Source organism: Thunnus albacares, chromosome 16 (assembly GCF_914725855.1).
Source record: "Thunnus albacares chromosome 16, fThuAlb1.1, whole genome shotgun sequence".
NCBI lineage: Eukaryota > Metazoa > Chordata > Actinopteri > Scombriformes > Scombridae > Thunnus > Thunnus albacares.
The window spans coordinates 4,736,560-4,758,405 of record NC_058121.1 but is presented as its reverse complement, the minus strand read 5'-3'; the positions used below and the strand labels follow the sequence as shown (position 1 = coordinate 4,758,405).

The following is a 21,846-nucleotide window of genomic DNA, read 5'->3' as shown; positions in this document are numbered from 1 at the left end:
TTATTAGTAACACCTGTGTTTTTCCTACTATGACAAGTCAAAATGTCTGCTGTGAAAAAAGCCAAGGCTTAGACATTTCCTCATTGATCAGATGCCTTTTCACACTTAAAAAAGGTGAAGAATGTAGTTTCACTACCTCTAAAGTTCTGACATACCATACTGCTCATCTTTGGCCACAAACTATTTCCTATTACATGCACAGTGCATTGATGTTAATCCATAAAAATGTTGCAGCTTTAAGCGTGATGTTGACAAAAATAAACTTTTACATGTAATCTCTTGATAATTGCACTGTGATCTAAAGAAGCACAGTCTGATATCTCAACATAATAAAATAATAAGTTGCGATCTCAAGATAACAACCTGGTGCTTTTGACTTCTGAAGATCAGTTCATAGCTATACTATGCTGTATGGTCATAGCTTGTTGGTGGAAATTTACTACTGAAATTTAACAGACAATGAAAAAAACAACAAAAGTCACTCACACGTGTTTCATAGACAAAAGCTTTTTTTAATGAAAATTGTGAATTTTTTTTTTGTTCTGTCAAGTAAAAAAGATTGAACATATGCATACTATTTATAGCTTCAACATAGCAGGCAGTAGAAAAAGAGTTTACATTTAAAATATTCAGAGCATTCAAAAGCATAAGTCTTCTAATAAATTGAAACTGAGACATTCCCTTACATCATCAACTCACTATGGTTCTATTTCTGGCTGGTCTGATCGGTGGTGTTCAGCCCCTTGCTACAAGAGAAATGTATACAGTATGCAAGCCTGGGCTCAAATTCTATCCAAAATCCTTGCAGATGTACATCCAAGAACATTTTGGTTTGGCTGTCAGTGCCAGGACTGGGCTGTATTGTAATGTGCTGGGTGATATCAGTCAAAAAATTACAGTGAAAAGCTTTGTTCAAAAAAGGATTCAGGATAATATTTTGACCCAGGTGATCTCAGTCCGACATATTTGCATTTTTTTTGTTTTGTTTCTCCATTTTTGTAACAGTTAGCCAGCTGAGATGGCAAAGCTAGGATGTCCAAGAGGTCTTTTATTCTGATAATTTGTCACCTACATGTTTGCGCTTATGGAAGACTGCTTTTTCATTTTCTGCTGCCGTGAGGGTTTACATCATTTCACATAGCTGAAGTTGACATCTGAGAGGATTCATGAGCATATAACTGCAACAGAAGTCAAACAGAAGCTCACGTAATACTCACATGACAGAAAAATACACACAAGCTGACATAATGTGTGTAGTTATGTGTATCTGTTTGTCTAGTTCAGAATATTAGTGACTTTGTTCAACCTCCATCAGAGGGCCAATACATGCTGGAGTATTGACACACTGCTGGTGATGCAAAAACTTTAATTCCTTGACTGCATTTGAAGATTTTGGATGAATTAAATCCAATATATTGAACACTGATAGCAGCTGGGCAATGCGATGCGCTAAAGAGCAGAAGAGTATTGTGTCTAACAATAAATATTACTATATTTGATATAACACTGTATCTAAAAGGACATCAGATGTGTATCACATGTACATTGTTTTTTCTATTTTAATTCTTTTAGAGACTTTTTGTGCTATTTATTTATTTTAGAGACCTGGAAGTGATTAACTCTTTACTTTTCAAGACCAGCAAAGCAACTTGACAACCACACCAGCAGTTTTGTAGTCATCAGTCACTATGTCCACTCTAAGCCGGCTAATTTTCCAAATGCTCTCTGTGCGTGAAAGTAATGTGCATCCACACTAGTGTTGTCAGGTTATTTTCATAAAGATCTCCGTCCACACTAAAAAGCCTTTACAGTAGGAAAACAACCAAATCTCTTCCTCTGTGTCTCATTTCTGTCATCAAAACAAAACATACACTGTTATTCTCATTCACAATTTTTTTGTTTCTGTTGTCACAATGAGCAGAAAAGGGTGATTTTATCACCAGTCATAAAGTACGGAGGCTCATGAGGGTCATATAGTTAAAAACAATATTGGTTTGTAAATGTGTGAGTACAGATTATAAACTGAGTGCATGGTTTACAGGACATTTTGTAGGGTTCTGGTTAAGCATCTGGCCTTTAGAATTAAACCAATTTTTCTGTTTTTTCCACACTGTTTTTAATGAAATGCAGTATTTAACATACCAGCTAAAGAGGAGACACAGACTAATAACTGGTGTCAGAAATAAAAGTGAAAATACTATACTATAAATACCATATGCTGTACTTAATATACTGAAAACAAGTGTGTAACAGCATGTTAGCCATTGTACAATTCCTTTTTAGTTGTTGAAGCACAAGTTATATCTCAAAATGCATCTGGCTGATTGTTGTTCTATTTTATTCTTAAGGTCAGAGGTCCGGATCAGAAGTCTTGTCGTTCCCATAAATGCAGTCTGACTGTGTACAGATTTGTCCCTAATATTTTATTAATCTGTGCACAGAGTTCATCAACCCGTCTGCACAGATTTCCACATCACGATATTTTTTTTTTAGGGTCTCCGTATAAAAGCTATCCATTAACCAGACAAACAGTAAATCCTGCTTTGCATATATACAGCTTAATGACCACATTTGTATTGATTCATTGGCTATATTAACATTAAAAATGACAGATTACAGGATTATGTCATCTTTTTCCAAAACAACAGTTTTCCTAGTCTGTATTAAAACATACAGCAGGCCTTTACAGATTTATCCACCTTGTTTTCAGGTGAAAAAAAAGCTGGTTTAGTGTGGACAGAGAGCCAAAATGGAGAGAAAATGGTGAGTTTTTATGTTTAGCTTAGTGTGGCTGTACTCTCAAATTTGAAGTGACCTGGATGCTGAGTGAAGGACAGAGAACAGCAACATGTGTGCATAAAGTTTAAACTGAACTAATATATAGAATTATAGTAATCCGGAAAACCAACTGAGCCTGACCATTTTTCCACTCCTCTTTTTCTCTCTGCTTTCTATCATCATTCCATCACTTGTTAGCCACCTTGCACAGTGATAGTCCCAAACAAACTGTAAAGAAAATGATTAATAAAGATTTCACAGAGTATTCTCACTCATTTTTTTCTCACACTCAGAGAGAATTAGACTTTCAGTCTCAAGTCTAATATATATTCATATACTAGTCCAATCCATTCTTTGCCAAAAGTCTTCAGGATCTCTTTTTAGGCTGAGAGAAAGAGCAAAAGAGAGAATTCTATGGAAGTAATTATCGCAGCTGCCCTCTGCGGGGAATTCAGACTACTTTAATATGTTGTGAAGAAAAGCGATCTCATTGAAGGGGAGAGGGTGGAGGGATACATTAAAAGCCAGGTAGTGGTGCTAACAGGATTATTGATTTTGTAGTTTTTTTATTTATATATTTGCAGGGTGTGGGGGGAACTGCAGATATATTATATAACCTAATGAATGAATAAATTACAGATCTTATTGGTCCCCAGCATGGGAGCACACACTTCATCACTGGAACCATGCAGGCACGATAATGATGACACAAAGGGGAGAACTGGTGGTGGTGGTGGTGGTGTTAAAGGAAGGTGCTCAGAAGGAAAGGATGGGAAAGTGTGAAAGAAAAAAAAAGAGGAAGGAGAGAGAAGGTGAGAAGGGGGGAGGAGGGGTGAGAAGGTGGGATGAACAGGAGGGGTTGGGGAGGGGAGGAGAGAGGAAGCATGAATAATCCATTGGAGAATCACGACAGGATTAAGACAAGGTGGCAGCCAAAAATATCCCTGGCCAAGGCAGCTTGGCGCAATAACGCTGCAACAGAGCACAACACGACAGCAGCCACTCCTGCTGCCAGTCTCTGTCAGCTCAGGAAGTAAAACGTTTGGGGATTATAAAAAGCCACTATGATGTGGCCTTGTACAGTAAAACTTCCAGTGTCATGCAGTATAGAGCCTAGTCCTCAAACTAGTCCTCTACTCTCTCGACTGTCTGTATACTGTATATATCTAGGACGCTGTAACAGAGATGCACTTTTGGTTGGTTTACCATCAAATAATGCAAAAACTAGGCAAACAAATAAATTTTTAAATTTCCTCAATCATACTGATTATTTCTGAATCCAAACTTTGAAATTAAATACCTCATGGCTAAATTCTGGCATCTTACTGCAAAACAAAAGTCCATCTTGACAAAATATTTACTGAGACTTAAAGGGGCACTCCGATTTTAAACATCAAGATCAGTGTACATGTGAGTAGTACTATGAGGAGGAAGCATTTAAAAGTTTAAAAAAAATAACCCGGACGATGTCATCTGGGTTGTCTCAGTTTAGGTTTAGAGACTACAAATTTTGAGGGAAAGCCTGCATTATAAACTAGAGGTACGGAGTGTGAAAGATGAGGGCATAAAGTGTGAATTGAGACAGAAAAGGGTCAATTGAAAGATGCTATCGAGTTGCATTATGGGAAGTATAGGATCCAGTTTACGGAGCTTGATCCATACTAGCAAGGCTAGCAAGACTACCAACTGCCCCAGGGCCCCAGACCCTGAAGGCTTCAGTTTGTCTGTGTGGCAGTTACTTTATGATAATTTCATAAATTACACATTTGGTTGGTGATATGCACCACTGAGCCACAATCAAAAACTGCTATGGTTAAGGCCCTAAGCTCGCTCAGTATACCTCTAAAGCCCCTGAAGTTTTTCTCTACAAGATTAAATATTAATAAATAAATAAGCAATAATCAAACTTAAAGTTTTTTTAGTTATTATTTATGTTTAACACTCACAAACTCAGCTAATGTCTTCACCAGGACTGTGTTTGATAGTGCTGGCTGCGTAATTAAACAACTGTTACCATATTTTGATTCAAATGTTTCTAAACTCAAATCGGAGCACGGAAATACATGACATCACCTTCATTCAACTTAGCCCCACCCACTTCAAACCAGTGAGAAAAGCAAGGACAAAAACACAAATAAAGAATCTCAACTAAAACTGTTTGTTCATATAAGACCGCATTGCTCATAATAAGAAGCTGACTGAGAATATAGGGTTTCAGGACCTTTAATATTTTATTAATATTTGATTTAAAGTGTGCATTTTTCAACAAATTTGTTTTTAATCTTATTCTCACAAACTAACGGACATACAGCAAACCTAGGGCAGAAACATAGGGGAAACATCGGTTGGTTTCTGAGTCTCTCTGGGGGTCCATGGCTCATTTTTGCTCTGGGACCCCCTAGTGAGTTAATCCAGCCCTCTGCGCTATTGACTAAAAATCTGGATATCTTGGCCTCTGTTGCATTGATTTTGACCATTTTTAAAAAATCCATTCTTCGCAAGCTCCCAAACTTCATGGAAGTGCAATAGGAAGTTGTAAAACCTGACAAAGACTGAGGTAATTCCCTTTTCTTCCCAGGCAACTGAATCCAAGAAAATTGAGAGTAAAGTCAAAAATCCACCCTTCACAAGATAACTACTTTTTTCTGAAACAAGCAAATCAGCATTTGACACAACAGACAGCAACTTTCTACGTGCTGTACATAAAGTAAGCCGATAAGACTCATTACATCAGCAAAGGACTCAATGTTAACATTTCTTGCAGTGCCGCAGTCACCCTCGATTCATACATCTGCCTTCACCGAGAAACTTGCCTTCATCCCTGCTGCTGAAATCTTCTCAAATTCAAATGAGGGCTTACCTCCTGTTTTGCCAGCATCATTTTTCTTTATCACTCCCTCCCTCTAACACTTCTCTCATCCTTGCCTACATTTTCTCTCACTGTTTTTTCCAACCCTGTATTTCTCCTCTCTGTCACTGCAGTCAAATGAGGTTAAATCTTCCTGCTGTTTGGTAAAAGGCATAGATTAGCAAAACAGAGTTCAGGCTTTGCCAACACCTAAGAAGGCAACCAGAAAAACAAGCAACACAAAGACCAAAGCTGATAATTTCCTGTTCTTCTTTGAAGAGTATCCCTTGGCAACATGTGTGTACATGTGTTTGTGTATGATACAAAGCCATGCAGAGCTGTGCACTGGTCTAACAGCTGAGTGACATTAGCATTTACATAACGTAGGCAACCTATTTAACAGTGACTAGAGGCGGTGAGAAGGGGATTACAATTCATTCTTTAGCAAAATCACAACATGTGAACTACGATTTCTGGGCACACACGTGCATGCTCTTCTCTCAGTTTCATAGCCACATCGGTTCTTGTGATTTTGAGTGATTGTTATGTGAAAAATAGTTATGAGGAAGGCATTAAGAATGAACAGCACTTTAAAAAGCCTAAAGTCCACAGTATAGTAACATCAAACGACAAGTTACCATCAAACTCAATACACCTCCACTCACCTATTGACACAACACGCAAACATCCAACGACATTTGACAACATCGTCATCTCTTCACAGTGTTTCTTCAGTGCACCTGGTTCCAAAGACATACTTCACTCCATCACAATACATAAAAAAATACTGCACCTTAAAGATGACATCAGTATTGAAATAGTGGGAAAACATATGTAAGGCAATGCCAGTGGTCATATGAGGAGCACAGATTTATGAAGCTACCTGATACTTAAAAGAAGAATACCACCCAGTTTGAGAAACCATTCTTGTCAGGTACAAACAGTCCAATCAGCCATTTGTGATAAAGACTAAATTTCAAAACCAGAGCTCAAACAAATGATGAGTCTGAGGCTGCTCAGTAGAGCCAGAGCATGACTTTAGGTAACTTCAGATTAGAGTTACTAAAGATGTACTGTATATTGAGATGCAGAAAAATGTAGTTCTATCTGATTTCACCAATCTACATCCAGAAAATTCTGTAACATCCTTCAGTGTTAACTTACTTTGTTACAACCTTCAAAGAATGTTCTGGAAATATTTGGGTTCCAAAAAGGTGTCTTTATATAAGCATAATGATAAAACCATTGGGAAAAGTTTACTAATGGTCTGTGCATAGTTACTTTTAAAATACTACCTGAAGGTTCTTCACTCTACATAATATTCTTGTAACATTAAAGTAAGACTATGTAACTTTTTACAAACAAAATAGCACATTATTCTTTAACAAATGCTGGATACAAAAGCAATAAAACAGACCCTTTCTCAGTATAATACCTGCAGGGATTTTGCTGGTACAATCTCTCTTGCTCTGGCATAACCAACACCTTCTGAAAGCTAATTTTAGCAAATGTTAGCGCTTTAAAATTGCTGTATAACTAACATTACTGCATCAGTTCACTGAGCTGATGCTTTTAAGAATGTCCAAGGAACCGCATCTTCTAACTTTCAGGAATGTTGCAGAACTTAAGGGAACATTCCCCTGACCTGAAAACCAGTCTCCGGACTAATTATTTGCTGGGTATTTTGTGTACTATAGATTAACCAGCAGAAAACTGTAGTTCAATCACATTATAACCAACAAAAATGGAATATTCTCTACACAGAACATCTAGAGAACTTTGCTTGAAGGTTCCCCTGTAGATATAATATTCATCATACCATATTCACATTTAAAGGGAGATTATGTAAGAAATGTAAGATCTAGCACATTTTCCCTCTCACAAACTAAAAGTTGAATACAGAAGCAGTAAATGGACCCTTCCTCAGTTCAATACCCTATAGGGGTTTTGCTGCTTCAGCATTTCTTGTTCTGGCATGACCAGTAGTTTGTGGTGGCTAATGCTAGCCAATGTTTTAGTTAGGCTTTAGTTAGATATTACTGTAAACAGACATTACTGAGTCAGTTCGGTGACTTTATGACCAATCTCTACTTGTGCTAATGTTACACTATGTTTTCGCATTCACTCTAATCCCATAATTGTCACTAGTGGACATAGTAGCCACTATTCAGCAAAAAAAGAACTGACTAATTTAAAGCCTGAACAGTTAGCCTCCCTACCATAAACTATGTCTGAACTAATAGTAACTGTCATACCTGACAGTTACCAAATTTATGTGGTAAAACATCCTTATAAGTTTCACAATACACACATTTTCAGCTAAGGTGACTGGAGGATAGCATCTTGAAGCTGTAGTTTTTAGTTTGAAAAGACCTTGTTTATCCAGAATTAGTAGCAAAACATTTTAGATAGTTCAAGATATTCCAGAGCTAGAAAGCATTGTGCAGATGAACTTCAATCTGAAGTCTGTTTGTTAGAACCAAGCCATGGTTAACATCTCTTTGTGAAACCAGTCCTAGGAATGATGCTGTTACATCACGGTAAATACAATGTACGGGAAAATTACTGCGTAACCATATATGAACCTCCTCCTTAACTCAAAATGTGTCCCCAGAACATTTCCATAAGTAATAATTATTTGCTGGGTGGTTTAAGGGAAAGTTAACCATGGTAGTAGGACTGACTGGACTGTCCATAGAAACCACATAGCATTAGTACCCTCTAAAATTGAGTGGTATACCCTTTTACAGTAAGACACAAGGCTCAGGCTTTGGCAAACTCAAACTTGACCAGAATCCTCCAAATAGATCAACGAGCAAACAACAAAGTGTACTCTTATACTAGAGCCACATGACCACATTAAACTATGCTATCATTGTTTAAGTCAAATCAGGAAATTCATACAGACAGTTGTATGGGCAAACATGGGGAAACAGTAGCACACAAATTGATTTTTGACAGCAATGCAAACCTTTAGGTATTGCTATAAGTTAGTATTTAAAATGAATAATGAATACTATAGATAGATAATTAGATAGATAGATGGATAGATAGATAGATAGATAGATAGACTTCCATTTGTATATGTTGCCATCTGCATAATGTTGAAACTTTGTGAAAAATGCTGAAACTAGATACCATAAAATAAGAGATTTGATGAATGGGGGCATCATGAGCCTATACTCAACTATACAAGATAGATGAATTACAATAAAACAGTAATTTGTCCTCTGAGGCTGTGGTTGAAACAGATTTGCCATGTATATTATTCAACAAGCAGAGTGGTGTTGCATAATTTTATTGCCCTGTATTGTGGAAATATTGTGCTGTCCCTGGTTGTACAAACAGAAAATGTGCTGGTGCGTGGTCAAAGGACTCCATGAGACTTACAGTACACTCATCTTCCTGTCCAAACCTTGACTTGTCATGTATATTTCAACTGGAGTTCTGGTTTTGCTTTTGAATAACATGCATTGCACTTATTAGCACATTAGATTAGTGAGAAAAAGATTTGGAGGCAACCTAACCTATTATCAGCACACATGTGGATATTTCAGCTGCAATGTCACAGTATCACATACATTTAAGTTATGATATGCCCATAGAAGACAAAATGGGCTACACCACACCATACAGGAGGAGCTTATAGAATAGATCCAGTGAAAGTGATTTGTAACATTAGAAATTGTGCAACACTTTAAGAGGTTTGATTGACTATAAAATGGTCACTTTGATCTGCTTTCAATAACAAATGCTCAAGTATGGTGGTTAGTTTTCACAAGATGATAAAGAGGGTGTGTAAATGTGACTCAAATAACTGAAATTTACTACAAATGTGTTGGAGTCAAACTATAGTTGTGCACTGAAACAAAAAAAGAATATGTACATACAAAGTGTAGTTTTTTAGAGCAGATATAGAGTATCTGGTATCTCATTGAATCTGATTATAGCACACAAGGCCAATTTACCTTTCAAAGGATAAGACTGGCAATATTTTGTGCCTCAGTTTTTAACAAATCCCATGAAAAGACCAAAAACAATCAATGAATTAATCCTGGCAACAAGTATTGATTGTGTAGTCAAAGCCTAATATTGATTATTCCTCTGTGCCATAGAGCTCTATTGTTGTTCAATAGATTAGATAGATAATTAGATAATTCATTAACATGCAGCTGAAAGTAGCCCAGAAAATGCACAATTTCCACCTTTTAAACTATTTTGTTAAAAACTACAGTGCCCAGCTGTTTGAGGCAAATATTTAGCCTTTTTAAAAAACAAGTATGCATTCGTGACCAGCAGGGACTTCGTGTCACAGACAGGGTAAAGAATTTGTGAAGTATCAGTAGATGGACTAACACATTGTTGGTTTTGGTTTCACATGATTTGTTGACTAGAGGAAAAATATAAAAAATAATGCCAAGCTCATCTGTCAAGCCAGGTTTTTGTCAAAAAAAACACTGAGACACATTACAGATTTGTTTTAGATATTGAATAGCACATGCTGTTTCAAAAAACTCATTGGTAAGACTCAGTGTGTTGCCAATTCTAAATGGAAAGATTGTGAATATAAGCTACAGCAATAGAATAGCTTTCTAGGCAGCAATGACAGGTTGCCTTCAGTAAGAGGACACCAATTACATTTAGGAATGATGTTCCAGAAGAGTTTACAATAATGCTAAATATAGAATTTTTTGCTTCTAAGCTTGACCTGCCTTATAGCAAACTGTAATAGATATATTTCACCTATATTCTGTAAATTTCTAATCTATGTTTTTGTTAAAAAAGAAAAGTAGAAAGCCTGATAGACTGTTTAGTTATTTAAAAAGGGCGGTTGAGTAATGAATATTTCCCTTAAATGTGAGGGCCAGATAGAGGTTATATAGGAGTCAAGACACACAAACAAACAGTAAAATGGTGGCCACAGTTTCCCATATAAAAGTGTGAATCATCAACAAACATTGACACTGCAGTGTGCAAGGAATAAGATCTAGTATACTGGTAACATTCCACTGTTTATTACTGGCCTACTGTGTTCAACTTTTTTCCCTTTTTATTCTTTTTTTTTAAGAAAATCCTGTCATTAAAAATCTTTCTATAGTATATTTTTTTCTTAGAAAATATAGAAAAGAGTATTGTACAGTTATTTTACACATGAAATATCCTCTGGCTTTTGTTTTGGAACATATATGACTCATTTTGTTCTTTTGCAGCACATGGTGTTACAGAATATGCATTGAAACAACAAACATAAGTCACTACAGCGTAGCAAAATAAAAAATATGCAGACTTCATACAGAGAAATTAAATACATGCATACATACAATACAGTGCCATGCAAACACAGTCCATTTTGGGAAGTAAATTATTTAAGATTTGCATTTCTTTCCCGTTTTTCAAACAATTCATGCCTTCTTGCTATACATACATGACATGGCTTTTACATTATGTGGTGTTCACTGCAGCTGCTGCAGGAAGTAGCTTGCCAAAACCTCCTCATTTCTAAGTAGGGCAATCAATGTCTGCTTGATGAAAGTTATACGGTTCTTATCAGAGACAATTCAACACTTACTTTCTAAATCCACAGAAGTGTGTTCATGGTAAAATATGACAGGTAAAAGGTCTTTCTTTTCCACCTTTGTGTCTCATTTATTCACTGATATTAATTTACACATGAAGTGGATTTTAAAAGCGTTTTTGATAACTAGTGATTTATCACTTGATACCGACAATCCTTTTAACTCACACACTTCTTTTTCAAACATCAAAACATATTACTCACTGATATTTGGTCCAGCATGAAAACTATATCCTCACCCCAAGCTACCTGATTAGCTTCCACTGTCTTGTGTGAGAGCCTTTCACTTTCTCAGTGGTAGCACAAAGAAACAAGACAGCAGTGTCCCCTCAATGACAGCCCCGTAAGAACCAGCCAATCCCCTAATAAGGTATTGACTGGTCCGCAATCAGCCACATCTGCTCACATATAGGGCCTCTCTATCACATACCACCAGCTAATATCTGCCTGCCAGAGGTCAGTGTGAGATTGGTATCTGTTAGGGCTGCTGACCTTGAGTGTGTTTGTTTTGGGACTGCAACAGAGATTCTTATCGGGCCTTGGCAGACTTAGATAATACTGTTTACCCTCTGGGGAGACAGCTTTTTTGGACTTGCAAGACTGAATACTGAAGAAGGATATTTGTGGATAGTTTTGATGGAATGTTACTTGAAATACTATAGCAAAACATACATACATGGACCAGACCAGCTCCAGGCCTACGGGTGGCAGTAGTTGTCTGCACCCTTACTTTTGCAGTGTTCCCGATAGAGAGCTGAAGTCCTGACACCATTCCCAGTCCAGCCTCTGTTCCACTAGCTTTTGTAACTCAATGGAATCTCTCATTGGGGTTTTTTATTATAGGTCTTTCTCAGGAAGTGAAACACATTCCTTTCCTTCTGATTGCAACAAAGTTAAACGATTAATTTATTAGTGTTTAAACTAGTGGTTAAACTGCACTTCCCACGAAAATTTTCTAATGTAGTAGTATGCATATCATACATAATAGTAACTGTTTCTTCCTCATGAGTGACATCTCATCTGTCAAGCTGGTGATATTTAACCCCAAATTGTCTTGGGCTTGTGGGAAATGGTGTTTGTTAAAGCTGCATTAATTTATTTTTGGTGCCACTTTGGGGCAGCAGAACAGCTTGAAAAAATGACATTGACATAGAAAACAGTTGTTTATCTACACATCCAGCAGACACGGAGCAACATTAGCATTACTTTGGAGATGTGTTTCTAATCACCTGGCGAATCTATGCTCAGTATTCACTCTCATTCTAAGTCTGTTTTGGTCTCTCTTTTGGAAAACTTTGTCCATCTGCTGTTTGGGGAGGTTGCATATAGTGGATTTATCAGAGCAAGCTGCTGCTACTAGAAATAAGCTTGATGAAAGCCATGAGAGTGAAACAAAAAAGTGAGGAAAACTAAAACAATGAACTAAAAGATGCTGAAATGCTCCACAGAGCTGAGGGAAACTTCAGAGTTGGGTAATAATTCCCCATGAGCTCATCACTACGATCAACTCCTTTTGCTTTAAATTTAATCATTGGATCCATTGTCAATATGAAAGTATTGATTAATGCAGCTTTAAAGGCCAGTGAAACACAACTCGTGAGCAAGGTTATGTTGTAGGGCTGGACTGTTTGTTTTATTACATCATTATTAACGTCAATTTGATTTTTAAATGGGGTTTTCTTACTTCTGGAACAGTCCAGAAGTTCTGGTTTGACTTCGGCTCTCTATCAGTTTTTCACAATATTCAGAGGAAGTATACTTTACAGAATGTAATTTAAAGCCTGCTTCATAATTTGCTTCACAAACCTTGACAACACTAGATAGCAATCATTCAAATTAGCTCGATTAATTAATGATTCATGGTTAATTTATATGAAAGTTGTACTCTGTACACTATTTGGCACCACTGCTAGTATTGAATCACAGTCAAACCTTCCAATTACCAGTGCTGTTCCTTTGAGCTTTTGTAAGGGGATCATGGAGACATTCATACTCTCACAGAAACTTTCCATTGTTATCAACCTACTGGAAAGTTCAATATTTCAAGTCTTGGAAACACTCTTCACTTTTGGTTTTACTGGTCTGGTGCAAAAGCAGTTTAGGATTTACTTAAGTCATACTCTAAAAATCAGGCTTACTGCCTGATACTGCTGCACGACAGTCACTCATCATTTCCTCCTCATACGCTGCAGCCCACTGCAGTTCTTTTTGCCATTGCCTAAGACCTTATGTGACCTCTGGAATAAAGCAGAAATATTTGTCTCCTGCTTAATAAACCTCTGCAGTTCTATTCACACAATGCAATGTGCAAGATAATTCTTCATAATGGACACAGTGTATGCCATCTGCCCAGTTCAGCTGTTCAGCTATTTTTAATGTTATAATAATGCATGCGATGTGCTTTCGGTCCACAGTATCTCTCTTTCCACAGAATTTTGGTTTTGTCTCTTTTTGCTGTTATCAGTGTGAAGAATAAGGTGTGAGGAGTGAGGTGTGTGCACAGTCGTCTTCTGCACAGTTATTAATTTGTACACCTTTGTATAATCACACTAAGCACTTTCACCAACTCATCTGAGCGTCCTTGGCTTAACAGACTGCTATGCTCCTCACTCACTTCTTTTGAGATAAGGGCTGCAGAAGATGAACATAGAATTGCTAATATTCAAATGTACTAATGTAATATGTTTGGAATTTACTTACAGTTCTGGTAACTAACTTGTTTTCATGTGCCAAATAGTTAGGAAAGAGTTTTAGAACCATGAGCAAGTTGCAGTTTGTGCAAATGAGATACACTGTCCAGACTGAAGGACTGAATGACTGTCCAGTGGGGCTGCGCTCTACTCTGGCCAGCTTAGCTGCTATTGGTTGGGAGTGACAAGTGCCCACTCCACAGGGGACATCTCAGACTCCCCTGCGCCTTGAGAGGTGCCTCATCACTGGAGAACACCTCTCATCCACCAATACTTGACGGATACCCACTGATACTCACTGCTAAAATTACAAACTATTCAGACGTTTGTCACATGATCAGGATTCTCCCTGACTTCGATGCACTCTATCTCCTCCCTTTCTCTTTCCCTCTCCCTTTCCCGCTCCCTCTCCCGCTCTTTCCGCTTGGCCCGTTTCTTTTTCTTGTGTCTCTTTTTTGACGGCGGGAAGAAGGTTAGGAAGACGGGCAGGATGACGAAGCAGTGCAGCACGGTGCAGCCCGCGGTGAGGAGGGAGCACTTGAACAGTGTGTAGGTCAGATTGGAAGGCACAAACACCAGGGGCATGATCCCGATCACAAAGCAGGATGTGTTCTGCAGGATGGCTGCCCCGTGCTCCTCCAGTGCCAACTTGATGCACTGCGTCCTAGTGTGCTCGGTGGCCAGCACAAAAGTGTACAGGTGTGGTGCACAGTGATCCATGGCGAAGTTGAGGGTATAAATAAGGCACAGGATTGAGATGCTGTCCATGCCAACGTTCCAGAGGGTCATCAAACCCAAGACGCCCAGCTCCACGGATGTAACCGTGAGAATGAGCCAGAAGTTCCCCAAGGGGTTGATGACCAGGAAGAAAGTGAGGATGAGGATGGTGAGCACGCTGAAGCCTGAGGTAAGGATGGGAGAGATGACTGAGGAGCTGTAGCGGTCCATGAACACAAATGTGGGATTGAAGGCAATGAACTTGATGCTGTTGATCAGCATCAATGGGCGAAGCTTCTCCAGAAGCTCCACCACCTCCTCACGCTTCTTCTCTGTGGTCCGTGCCACCAAATACATGCGTGAGGCGATAATGTCGTATTCGTCAGTCTCACGGATCTTGGAGAATATGATGTCCTCAGTGAAGTGCTGGTACTCTGGGCTGCGCAAGAAGGAGCCCCTGAGGATGGTGATGAAGTCGCTCTTGGTTGACGCACTCACATTCACCACTCGCAGGTAGTGGAAAAAGTTGTCCATCCAGGAGATCTTGTTGAAGCCGTGACTTAGAGTCTTCAGGTGCTCCTGCACCGTGGAATTCCAGTACTCAATGGGCTCATAAATGTAAAACCCAATCACAGGACTGTAGTTGCTGAAGTATTTCTGCTGGGTCAGAGCATACGAAACACTTGGAGAGTTACTAGCCAGCAGGTTCACAATGTTTGATCCATCACTGATTTGTAAACATCCCATGAATGAAAAAGAGGCGTAGATGAGATACAGAATGACCACAAAGGGTTTGACATAGGTGTTGGTAATCCATTCTGTGTAGTGCTCACGCAGGAAGTGCTGGATGAAGTGATTCTGGTAAGGGGCACTGTCATGGTGTGTGGACAAGTCATGGCCATCACTCATCATGGTTTTAAACCACGTGGGCTGGCGGTCCAGGTATTCCACTGAGGGTATTTTACAACAGAAAACACTGTGGTAGCGGTTCTGCTCAAGTTGTCCAGCAAACACCAGGCAGGAGCCATAGAATGAGAAAACATAGAAGTAGTTGACCAGGATTGCGACACACATGCTCTGGCAGAAAATCTTCACTGACTCGATGTTGGTGAAAGGGCTAGCTCCCATGCCAAATGTGATGATGTAAAGTGAGCTGGTCATGGTGTAGCACACCATCACGTCAGCAAAAGCATCCGCCACGCGTTCTTTAAAGGGGAGGTTTTCCCTTGTTCTCCTCCAGCCTGCCAGCAGCTCGAATACCCCTTTGGTTCCATGGCCTGGAAGAAAAGAAAGAGAACCCAGTAAGGATTATGTTTACACTGACATGTTAGTACTATGCACACCTACTTTAAACATGTTATCATCTCAACATGAACGTTAATATTTTTCCTGATGGCAAGAACACTGCTTGATATACACTGAGAGGTCAAAGCAAGCTCAAAAAATTTAATCTAAAAAGAAGGAAAACACATCCCTTCAGCATCAAAAGCCAAGAGAAGGACCTGCTACCTACTACAAATTTTCTGGATATCTGTGGTGTTTAATGTATGTTGTGTCATAGAGTTGTGAAGTGGGGGAAGTTGTTTTAGGTGTCCAAGTAAAAATCCCATACATTCTCTGCATAGACAATGTTGGGGCCAGGCAGTTGGAGTGCTTTGGAGTCCTTTATGGGCATGGCACAAAAGATGACCTAGGTCTGGCTCTTTGATAAAAGTCAAAGGTGCAAGACTTTGTAGAGAAGTTAACTGCAACTCCCAAGGAGCATTGTGGTGATAAGCATCCAATGACTGAGTTTAAAATTTTGTAATGTGTGCTGCTAATGATGAGCGGAAACTTAAGATAAACTGCAAACAACAAAGTGTTTTGAATTCACTACAACTCCAATTTATTCTCAATTAGAAATAGAAATGGTGATCAAGGATCATAGGTATTGTGTGTTCAGTAGGCAAGCACCTACCAGTTGTCTTCCTGAACATTATTCCTGAAACTGTGTATTTAAATTGAGAGCGACTAGAAACCGGAGCCGCATTCCTTGTATGTGTAAACATACTTGGCCAATAAAGCTGATTCAGATTCAGAAAGAAACCGTTTTTAATGGATCGGATTGGATCCACTCAGTAAGGTCAGTATTGTTGCTGATACCGATTCAGTGTATGTAATCCATGCTTCTATCATCGCTACTATTTAGAACCATCATACTAAACTGAGAGGAAATGAGGTTGAAATAATCACAGTTGATGTGTCAGTATGTATTAGGGCATCTCCTCATTCTAAGGCTCTGTTAGTGGTCCCTAGAGGCTGCCATGTTAGGTACATCCTTTAATATAAATGTGTCCAAGAGAATAAACATTGTACTGATGTTTTTGGTATTTTTTTATCAGTGCTGGTAAGGATACTTAACAATGTGTGACAATTGTGACAATACAGATTTAAAATGAAAGATAAAATTAAAAAACATTAATTCTAGTATAGACATGGGCTTTCCTTCACTCTGTTGTTCTTATATCTGAGATATTACACTGTCCTCTCTACCATGCACCAGTGAACAGCAGGCCCATTCATGTGAGTCAAATCTGTGGGATTTTCACCAGTCAAAATTATAGATATAAATACACAATGTTCAAAGGCATATGCTCCATAGTGCAAAATCTCCCACACAGGAACACCCGCCCACCCACGTATTTTTATTTGTAAAATGCCGGAGCTGCATTTCTGATGGGGGTGAAAACTGCTGCGAGGGAGTGTGTTATGAATTTCTGAACACTAGAATCAATTTAATGTTCCTCCACAGCACCATGTAAATATTTCAGTAACAGTGAACGGTGTATGTGGTCCATCCGTATATTTCTGTGCCAGCATCAGCTTTAAAATATTCCTTTCAAATCTAGCAGGTGGACAGTCAAGTGAGAGGGATTGCTCCCCTTGACAGCATTATAAATTCCCCCCTGTTTGACACATAGAAAAAGTTAATTAACTATAAAGAATTAGGCCTATGTAATGAGTCGGCTAGATGGTTCTTCCTGCTTTTAGTTTTATTAAGCTGTGCTGCAAGTCAATTAGTTAGTGTCAGTTGGTTTAGAGGGTGTAGAGAGAGAGAGAGGAAATTCACGCCCCTGCCTTTTCCAACATTACACCAGAGGCTTCCGCATGCGTTTCCCCTCAACAGTTACCAAATAGGATGTTAAGTAGCATGTCATTTTCAGGACATGATTGGAAAAGCTCTGGGATTTTGTGCACTGATTGATTGCTGGCAGGTGAAGGTGGATAATAACAACAAGCACATCTGGTAAAGTGTCCCTGGTTTGTGTCATTACTAATACTGCTGAAGGATTCCAACAAAAATCTTTTCACTGAACACTTGTGTGATAAAATCTTTATCTTACATTGCAATACATCTACTGTATCTATAAAATTATAATTAAATCCCTCTGCATGCTGCAGACATACATACTGGGCTGCAACTTTAGCCCAATCAGTATGCAGATCAGTGGAAGAAGTACTCAGATCCTTTACATAAGTAAAAGTACCAAGTCCCAGCAATGTAAAAATACTCCATTACAAAGTTTTGCATGAAAAACCCTACTTAAAGGTGCAGTGTGTAGAATTTAGTGGCATCTAGTGGAACGGACTTGGCAGAAATGGAATATAATATTCATAAGTATGTTTTAATTAGTGTATAATCACCTGAAAATGAGAATTGTTGTGTTTTCATTACCTGAAAATGAGCCCTATATATCTACATAGGGAACGGGTCCTCTTCTGCCTGCACCACCATGTTTTTACAGTAGCCCACCATAGACAAATCAAATACTGGCTCCAGAGAGGGCCTCCATTTTTTTTGCAAGTTTTGTGGCCACCATACCGTTCTCCTTCACACTTGGGAGGGGAAGGGTATTCATTTGGTTGCAATCTGCAACCTCACCACTAGATGCCACTGCACGCTACACACTGGTCCTTTAAGTAAAAGTACATAAGTATTATGAGCTTGATGTAAAGTATTGTAGTAAAAGTAGTGGTTTGGTCCCTCTTACTGATATACTATTATATATGACATCATTAGATTATTAAGACTGAAGCATCAGTGTGTAAGCAGCATGTTACTGTTGTAGCTGCTGGAGGTGGAGCTAGTTTGAGCTTCTTTATATACAGTTAGCTAGCTTAGTTCAGTGGTTCCCAACCTAGGGTTCAGGCCCCTCCAAAGGGTCACCAGATAAATCTGAGGGGTTGTGAGATGATTAATGGGAGAGGAAAGAAGAAAAAACAAAGTTCTGATATACAAATCTGTTTTCAATTTTTTGACTTTTTCTCTAATCTTTGATTTTTGGTGAAATATTGGATCATTTGAACATTTATTGTAACTAGTGCAGCACCCGTTCAAAACGTGCCTGTTCGGAACGGGTCGATTGCTTGGCTTCTGGTATTGCTGCTTCAATGCACAGAAAAATACAGTTGATGTGAGCTGTGAATGAGTATATACACTAACAACATGAAAGAAACTAACATTCTATTATACACAGATGTTATAAATAATAAGTAGTCTAATAGTAAATAAATGTTATTTTCTCATTTCAAGTAAAATAAGGGCTGCATTTAAAAATAAATTACATAATGGAGAGCTTTTGAAAAAATGGGCATCCTAAAATAAAGTGGATGTTTTATTATTTATTTATTGGGCTCTTAGATCATTTAACGCCGCGGTCTCATAACATATGAGACATACTGGTTTTGAACTGCCCATGGGAAAAAGGAACATGTGAGAATCTGTCCGTTCTTGAGTACGCCTTGTGAAATTACTTAACTCTGACCTGCTTATTTCTCTGACTGCAGTCTCTCGTCTTTTCTCTCCCCTCTGTGTGTGTATCTCACTCACTGACTCGAGTCGCAATATGATTATTGGAATGCACAGATTTGACTGGCTGAGTAGCATCACGTGAGATCATTTACAATGCATGCAACTGGTCTGTGAGTTTCCTGGGTTGCTAAACCACTTCTGTAAAGACTAGAAAAGCTGCACAGGTTAAAAAAGAAAAGTTTTGTCAAAATTTCAAGGCTCTCAATTATTCATCAGTTATAATGGACTTCCTTTGGTCCTCAGCAATACACCCACCAAGTGTGAAGTCAGTCGGATTAATAGTTTTCGAGAAAATCAAAATCTATGCAGCTATGCATCGCTTGGCTGCTATATTGGAAAGATCAAGGTCCACTATATGTTTTCTTTTAATAATATCTTTAACATTTCTCATCCAAACCACTTCACACTCAACTCTGCACTTTGAGGTCAAGATTCACTAGCGCCAGTATTTACACCAGTATTTGGGATTGGTGCACACCACGGCCACAAGACATGTGTCCCAAATACTGGAACACCAGGACCCCCAACAGAAGATTAGATGAATAAGATGAATATCATCATCATGTTGTCTTGTTTAAGTGAATAAAAATCACATATTACAAAAATTATTTGGTCAGAGGTGCAAAAACTACAAAGAAGCACTTCAAAAATACACAAAGTAAAACAATTCAGACAAACCATAAAACAACAATACCCCCAAAAACAACTAGCCTACATCTATGTCATGGGGGTGCTTTGTCTTGTATGTTCTCCCCCACTAACTGCTAGATTCTTCCTATACCCATCTTCCCTGAAGAAAAAAGCAGGCACACACACAGTACAGCAGTTATGACCATGAAAATAAAACTAAGGACAATCTGTACCAGTAGCTGTTCTTAGCTGCCATTCTGTATCTTGCAGTTATAACTCTTGACTGAACATCTTCACGCCATCTACTCCATCACCATGCAAAAATGAAAACAGACATGAAGAGACATGACATCAAGCAGGTTTTGTTTTTGTACTGTACTGAAAGATCTCAGAACCAAAGCTGTCTGGAGGATGAAATATCAATGTGAAAACATGGTATGATAATGTAAAGTATACATGATTTGCATTAAATAGGATAAAACATTATAAAACACTGGTAATACCCTTCAAATAGACTGGATTTGACTATGATTTCAGTGCTGTTTTGATCAAGTCTGCTTTCTAGTAAGTAAAGAACTCATTTCATCAATGACAAACGCTTGGGAGATTTCACACCTGTCTTCTCTCTCTGTGAAACTACCTTTGTCTTTGAAAGCCTCAAAAATGAGAAGAATCCCAATTAGAGGGAATGAGAGCGAAGTGAAAGAGTGCGGGCAAAGATCAAAAACAGCAACATGCTTGCTGGAGTGATATGTATTCACACCCATGTCAAACTAAGACAGGTGTTCCAGTGGGTGACATGCTCGAACCGAGAACTGAGAAGGAAGGAAGAATAGTAACAGCATTCCCTCATGTTTAGTGAATATGAGAGTGTTGAACTCACATATTTCAGTCAGTCCATGAGGACATTTGACATTTATTCTGAGGACTTTATTCTAGCAGAAGTGTAAAAATGTAATTTTTTGGGGAAAAAAAAAACTTCAGACACACATACACATACGTGCAGTTCGCTGACAGTGTCATCTTGCTTGCTGTATATTAGAGTGAGAAAAATTGTCAAGATAAACTACGAGCAATGTCGCAGCACTGAGTCTGAGTGTATGAGATGTTTATAAATGCACTGGACAGAGCAGAGGGACAGACAGCTGCTGAGTGCTGGGAGCTCTGGAAAAGAGAGCCGGGGGCAAAGCCGGAGCTTCGGGACAATAACACCCACAAGTCACCGGATTCTGCTCTGATCCGCAGCAGGCAGGAGAGCTAGGAGTTTATTTTTTAAACTTTAAGCAGCAGCAACAGTGAGTGCTCAGTCCATTTCTGTGGGTACTGGCTAGGTGGGCTAGGGGGTTTATATCGGTTCATATGTAGCAACGTCTGCAGAAACCTATGTCAGGTCACATGGGAAGAAGGCTTGGGAAAATGACATTTTGATGCTGAAACATATGTGCTTCAACCAAAATTTGAATTTTCAAATTTGAATACATATGGAACATGACTGGGAAGGTACAGAATGATATAAAAACCTCAACAACAACAACAAAAAATAATGGGCTCTTTAAAGAAGATAGTTGGATTGATCAAGACAATTGCACATTCAGACTTAGACTAGTAAAAGTGTTGAATGGAGATTTACGTATCACTGAATAAAAATGGAGAGATTAGCTGTAACAACATATTTAGGTATAGGTATATATTTAGATGGAAATGTTGTGTAGTCAGTTGAACTAACTGGCAAGATAATGTTAGTTTGCTAATATGA

General features: G+C 38.6%; 1 protein-coding gene across 1 annotated transcript in view; it reads right to left on the bottom strand.

The window, feature by feature from the left end:
* Nucleotides 1-8,861: 8,861 nt before the first annotated feature.
* Nucleotides 8,862-21,846, bottom strand: part of ptchd4 (patched domain containing 4) — a 42,234-nt gene continuing 29,249 nt past the window's right edge. The window contains exon 3 of the mRNA XM_044330046.1: nucleotides 8,862-15,885. Within this exon, the coding sequence (XP_044185981.1) occupies nucleotides 14,210-15,885 (1,676 nt within the window). The 3' untranslated portion in view covers nucleotides 8,862-14,209. The remainder of the gene's footprint in view (nucleotides 15,886-21,846) is intronic.